This window comes from Nicotiana tabacum, chromosome 22, assembly GCF_000715075.1.
Source record: "Nicotiana tabacum cultivar K326 chromosome 22, ASM71507v2, whole genome shotgun sequence".
Classification (NCBI taxonomy): Eukaryota; Viridiplantae; Streptophyta; class Magnoliopsida; order Solanales; family Solanaceae; genus Nicotiana; species Nicotiana tabacum.
The window spans coordinates 93,738,805-93,746,155 of record NC_134101.1 but is presented as its reverse complement, the minus strand read 5'-3'; the positions used below and the strand labels follow the sequence as shown (position 1 = coordinate 93,746,155).

General features: G+C 34.4%; 1 protein-coding gene across 1 annotated transcript; it reads left to right on the top strand.

Annotated features, from left to right (window-relative positions):
• The first annotated feature begins 4,506 nt into the window (after positions 1-4,506).
• LOC107770697 (uncharacterized) lies at positions 4,507-5,598 on the top strand. Its single transcript, XM_016590034.2, has one exon. It carries the CDS (start codon positions 4,617-4,619, stop codon positions 5,424-5,426), a length of 810 nt encoding a protein of 269 aa, XP_016445520.1. The 5' UTR covers positions 4,507-4,616; the 3' UTR covers positions 5,427-5,598.
• The last annotated feature ends 1,753 nt before the right edge of the window (positions 5,599-7,351 follow it).

Below are 7,351 nucleotides of genomic sequence, written 5' to 3'. Positions count from 1 at the left end.
GTTACACCTTTGTGTGTACGTTTTCATAATTGAATTTGTTGTATTATAATAATTATTGATTCAGAACACAATATTTATCAAAAAATATTGTTATTATCACATAGAGTCAACCCTATTTATAACAATCTTTTTTGTTCCGATATTTTTTTTGTAATTATAGTGAATGGTTGTTATACACATATATCAACATTTGACGTTTAAATATTTTTTGGCCTCTATAAATAAAATTATTAAAAAATTAATTATTTTTCGTTTTCTAATATTACATATAAAAGACAAGAAAATTATTCAAATTTAAAAACTCAAAAAATAAGCATATTTCACTAGTTAAATATTGAAGAAAGCTAATATATTATTAATAAACTCATAACTAAATGTATAAAGATTTAAACACTAAGGCACATATTTTAAAGCTATTTAAAAAAATAAATTCTTTCAAGATTAATGAAAGAACTTTGTAATTGTAGTTTTTTTCGTAGATTTTGTTCTCTTACTAACGATATAATGCTTGAATTGGCAAAGGTTTGTATCTTAATTTTCAGCAAAAAAAAGAAATCCAATAGTTTTTCCTTGAAGACAATCTAAGAGCTTAACAGTTAAATTTTCTATCTAAATATTTTTTGGTATTTTTTCAATGGAAAAAATATTATGTCTAAATCATCAAATCTTATGTCTTATGCAAAATAGAAAATTTTGTGCAATGGTAAAAGATTATGTGCATATTTTTAGAATTATAATTAGTAACCTTAAAGATTCTAAATGGTTGTTATAAAGCGGTATTTTTACAAAGAGCGTTCTGCTATAAATATGGATGTTGCAGTTATAGGTAAAAAATTATTATAGAGAGGTAAAATATAACTTTAAAAAACGGTTCTGAGGAAAACTTGCTTTTATAGTGAATGACTATTATATAGGGATGTTATTATAAAGAGGTTTGACTGTATATATATTTATGTTATGTATAATATAATGGTAAAATTAGAAATTTCACTAAGAGTATTTATGGTTTAAGATCTATATATTTTGACCAATATATACAATAGAATAATTGTTTATATACTCAACACAATTTTTATATGAAGGTTGTTCAACTGAGCACCTTTCATTCTATGTGGCTATGTCATTAATATTTAAATACAGGACTAGGAATCCAGAATCCTAACCATTTAACCCTCACTGTGTTTGAGTTCTGGGTTTATAATTTAGTACTTTTCAGCAATACTAATAGGTTTTACAAAAATAAGTTCATGTTTATACTAAAAGTTATGAGATCAAATAAACCCATCAATATTACTAGATTTGCCGTTGATAATACATATTAGGTTCAGATGAATCTGATGAGTCTATATTGCATTAAATGGTACCCACCGCCTAATAATTTTATCAAGCTTAATTTTGACGGCGCCTTCAATCAATCAACCAATAGATCGGGAGCTACAGGAACTTTTTGCAACTCCACTAATCAATGATCCGGGGATTCACAACCAGTTTAACTTGCTTCAAAGTTGAACTAATAGCAATTCGGCTAGGCCTATAGTTAGCTAAGGACTTTAACCTCGGGCCACTTCAAATAGAAACTGATTCACAGGTACCATGTATCATGGTCGAACATGGTAATGAACTTTACTTGCCTATTATTTCTGACTGCGTATCACTGATGCTAGAACTGGATCGCGTGGAGCTTTACCGTGAAGCTAATGTTGTAGCAGATGCCTTGGCTAAGCATGTCATGAACCTCACACCATCAGATAGATAACAATCATGGCATCTCTTATATTACTTTTCTCCTCCTCCCTTTGCTTTATCAGCTTTCAATAAGGACTCGAACAGTCTTGGCTTGTTATAACTATAACTATTACGTTATTTAATTTCGGATATAAGTCTCCTTATTAGCAAAAAAAAAAAAGATATACATTATCACCTTAATCCGTATGTCTTATGATTAAATTGTTCAATTTAACATAATTAACTTCAGTAGTATCTTTTTTCCAAATTGCACCCTACGCTCTTTGCGAGGATTTTAAACTAAAAGACGAAGCAATATCATTCCTACTTCCAATGTTATATATTGGTTTACCATTTCTCTGTGACTGAATTTCAAGATAGTATTATGAGAATTTTCTACTTTTTTTTTGTTTAAGAGGGGGTGGGGGGTGGGGGGGAGGAGGGTTGTTGTATAGTGGAAACAGATCTATGGGGGACCTAATTTCACTTGTCGTTGAACTGAAAAAGTATTAAGACTCCTGCTGATAATATATGACTCGCCGAAGAAAATATACGGTGAAACATTTATGCCATAGCAACTCCAAAAAATGCAGATCAACAATTCCATTGATTTGGTCAGAATGCAGTATATATGCGGCATCAACTTGACTTCTATCATTAATTAAATTCATGTACGAGAGAAATCAAAATAGAAAAGAAAGTTAGTAAAAGTACCCGTTTTTTTTTTTATTGTATGACCCCTGCTTTCTTAGCTAATTCCAAAAAAAATTATATATTTTAATTTATTTGGATGTGTTGTTTTGCATTAATATGATACTCTCTTTTAAAAACTATTGATATAACATGTTTAATACCATAACTCCTTCTACATGCTGATAGTATTCTTGGTGCGCGCGTATAAAACTTATTTATCAAAAGTATATTTCACTAAAAATATGGTAAAAATGATCTCTTAAGGATCAAATTCAAATAGAAAGCAATTGATCTGGATACTATTTGCTTCCTTAATACAATTAGTAGGATCCTTAGAGTCCACTTTTTCCCATACTAGTGATCTCATTGTCTTATTTACCAATTTCCTATAGGAAAAGTCAATATAACGAAAATAAAATTCTTAATGGGCCATAAAGGCATAAAATGGAACTTCACCTTTTTTAATGGGTGAAAATAAAAAATAGCCAGATTTACAAATGGTAATTGAAATATAGCCACAGTTTCAAAAGTAGTCGAAATTTAGCCACTTTCATCTAAAGACAAATCTGAACCAAAACATTATTCAAAATCCGAAAAATACTGGAGTTCAAATTTTTTACATGTGAACTTCCTTCATAACATCCTGGAATTTCATAATGTGCTAGAGTTCCAATAGAATATGTTGGAAGTTCATATACAGGTGCTTCGATCTCCAGTATATTATGTTGAAACTTTTCGTGTTAGAGCAAAATAGTGACTATTTTTTAATGACTTTGCAAACGTTGGCTATTTTTCAATTACCAATCCGAAAACTGGCTAGTCCGTGCTATTTTAACTTTTCTAATCAATTAAACAAATCATATAACATGAAATAGGGTGCACACACGAAAGAAAAGAAGATTAAAACAAAAAGAAAAAGTAACATGATAAATGGGCCTAAATGACGTATTGCATGACAAGAGAGGGAGAAATTCAAAAATAGCCAGATTTACAACTGGTCGTTCAAAAATAACCCAGTTTCAAAAGTAATCGAAATTTAACCACTTTTCATGTAAAGATAAATTCTGAGCGAAAACAGTGTTCAAAACCAGGAAAATACACCAGTATATTATACTGGAGTTTCAGCATAAGTATGCTTGAACATCAGCATATTATACTGGAGTTCCAAGATAAGTATGCTGGAACCAGTGGCGGAGGCAGGATCTCTACGAAGGGGGTTCAAAAAAAAAAATTGTATCTAGTGGGAATTGAACTCATGACCTTATGTAGATTTTGAACCCCCTTGACCACTAAACTACACTTTTGGATTGTGTTAAGGGGGTTCAAAACTTAATATATAGAGGTAAAAAACAGATTTTGCCTTATATATACAGTGTATTTTTTCGGCGAAGGGGGTTCGGGTGAACCCCCTTGCGCCCCCTAAATCCGCCCCTGGCTGGAACTCCAGCATAATATGATGGAGTTCCAACATAAGTATACTAGAACTCCAGCATAATATACTGGAGTTCCAGCAAGTATAATTGTCCAGTATAATATACTGGAGTTTGGAGCACCGGTGCTCCAGTCTCCAGTATATTATACTGGAGTCAGCAAAGTATACCGGTCCAGCATAATATGCTGGAGTTCATACACAGGTGCACCGAACTCCAGTATATTATGCTGGACCGGTCTCTATTGCAGCAAAATAGTAGCTATTTTTCATTGACTTCGTAAACACTGGCTATTTTTGAATGACCAGTTCAAAAACTGGCTATACCACGCTATTTTTACGACAAAAGAACGTGGCAAGAAAGGCAAAAAAAAAGAAGGCAACTTGTTAAATAGTCCTAAATGACGTATTACATGACTATAAATAAATTACTAAGAAATACATTAAATCAGCATTAATACACAAGCCCCATAAGTTCATAAAAATTTTAAATTAAACTCCATAAGTTTAGTCTTCTAGAAACACCCGTGCGAAGTGATGGGCCCACCAATCTCTTTTCCTACAAGGTAAAAAAAATCACTTTCCGAGAAAACAAAAAGGAAATAAGAGCACTTCCTAAACCCCGTCAAACACTATATATAAAAGGAACCCAGCACAGCTCAGAACAGAACAAACAATTCACTTTCCCTACATAGAACAGCACAGCATAAAAAACCTACACAGAGAAAACGAACCTACACAGCTATACTTAATCACGCAAAACAAAATCATGCAGGAAGCCATAGACGATAATTATTTGTGCCCTAGCTTTAGTAGCTTCGGATACTTGGCTAAAATTGCCGCTAAAATCTCCGATGAATTTCAGGAGGCAGCGGAGGAGAACGCTACCGATAGCTTCGACGGAGATAACAGTGAGGAATTAGATTTTGAATTCTCAACCATGGAACTCATCTACGGCGGTCAAACTGAATTTCAGTCAATTTTCCCTGTTTTCAACCGCGATCTATTATTAAACGTTAACGATGAATCGTCGTCGTCGGATGCCGTTGATAGTGAAATTCGAATTCCGTTGAAGAGCTTTTTCCTAGAAGAACTGGAATCAACGACGACGTCTGCGTCGGAGGCGTCATCGGATGTGGATGAATTGGAGATTTTACCGCCGGGAACTTATTGTGTGTGGAAGCCGAAGATAAGCAACCCGTCACCGGGAAAATGTAAGAAGAGTAAATCAACTGGATCGGCGCCGAAGCGATGGCCGAAGCTTCGAGATTTGTTACGGCGGAGTAATAGCGACGGCAAGGACACTAGTTTTGTATTTCTCACACCGAAAAAGTCAATAAAAAGCGAAACAACAAATTTGGGTGAGGTCGTAAAGGCGGCCGGAAAATCGAAGCAGCTGAAAGGAAGTGGTACGGGCGGAGAGTCGCCGGTGGCGGCTTACATACGAAATAGAGCGGCCAACCAAGTTGATAAGAATAGAAGAAAATCGTATTTACCGTATAGGCAAGACCTAATAGGATTTTTCGCCAGCGTTAATGGTTTGACTAATGGTTTGAGCAGAAGTTATCGGCCATTCTAACACCATGCAGATGTCAATGGAGGCAAAAAAAACCTAAGTTATTTTTTTCTATATATTCAAGTTTTGAAGGAAGAGTTGTCTCTTAGTATCATAGGAGATTGCCAGTATCTTGGCCGATACTACCATCATAAAAAGAACCAAGCAAATACCTCAAGTCATCGATTAATTTCAAGTTTTTCCTTTGTGATTTTTTCACCAACCATCTCAAAATATATGTCACTTATTTCTAAGTTCCTAATTTTTAAATTAAAGAATGACTAATATTTTAAAATGTTTGTGCAGTAACATTTCCTTGGGAGAGATTACTGCAAAGTGCAAATTTTGCTTGTCTTTGATCTTTCGGATTATAGATTATATATGAATTTTTTATTACTTTATTCCTTACGAACTTACATGGCAAAGAGAGCAGCGAATGCGTCAAACCTGACAGAGAGGAAAGTAGACTCTTTTAAATGGAAATAAATGAAATGAAAAAACTTAAGCAAGTGTTGTCTAATAAATGGCGAATAGCTATTATACCATTCATTTCTGGCCGCCAGCCCCTACCTGTGTTTAAAAGGTAATAGTGAACCCTATCATAACAAGCATCTCAATTGATTTTGTGGTTCTTTACAAATATGTTCTGTTTATAACCCTATCTTTTTTTTTACACACAGGAATTTGTCTTTTAGAGACCTAAAAATATTATTTTCTTATTGTAAAGAGGCATGATGTACAAATAACACCATAGCGTGTCTTATTTAGGACGAATAGTAATGAATATTGGCGTCCTTCTACTACTCCCTTCGATCCACAATAAGTGACCAATTTGCTTGTGACACATCTATTAAGGAAATACTAGATTCTAGACGAAAATAGTTAGTATAACTCAACTATCCTTCATTAAATGTTGCATCATAATTATAGTAGTACTTACTTCTCTTCTCAAATATTAGGAGTAAATGACTTTTTAGAAAAATAAATTGAATTTTTTCGAACAAAAAATAAAAAAAAGTAAATTGTTCACAATAAGTGGACCGGACCGGAAGGAAGGAGTAGCCTCTAAAGCTATATTTGGTGCAATCAGTATAATTGCTGTCTACTGTTTGTCAGACAACAAAGCAATAAAGCATAGATAAGGCAAGACGAGCTTACAAGAGTAGCTCTAACACGAAGAAGAACCCAACTAAGTGCACCATTTTAATACAGTATGAAACTTATATATATGGCTATATAATGTAACAAGAAAACAAACCTTCTTCAATTGATCAACTCAGTAAATTAGTTAAAATAAACTCTAGTTCAGCGTGAGTATAAAATATTTGGATGGCGAGAATATTACGTTGATGGGTTCTGATTCTGTTGATTCTACAGTTTAGTTTGTTGGACTTTAAGCCATTGGGCTTTAAAGTAGAAGAAGTGTGAATTGGAAATAGAGGGAAATAAAATGGAGGGAAAATGAAAATTTAAAGAAGTGAACTTTTGTCTTGCACTTTGTCCCTCATTGGTGATGGACAATCACATTTGTGTGCTTATATATAGATTCACTTCTTAAAGCTCTTAAAAGGAGTTGAAGAGAATGAACCTTCGCGTCGTCGTCGTCGCTCGCTCTGCTCGGCTTCGGCTTCGGCTTCGGATTTGTCAAACGATCGATAAGATTATTTTTTGGACAAAATTTATTTAATTATTTAATAATTAATTAAATGTCAAATCACTGCTGAAACTACGCCAGAACCCTGCTGAAAGTTCAGAGGGCCTCGCTGGCCGCAGTTCTGCCGCGACTGCGGTAGAATCGCGGCAGTCAGGTTCAGAGGGCCTCTCTGGCCGCGGTTCTGCCGCGATCGCGGCAGTCAGGTTCAGAGGGCCTCTCTGGCCGCGGTTCTGCAGCGATCGCGGTAGAACCGCGGTAGGCCGCGTATTTTCTTAAAAGGCACCTTTCCAGACAC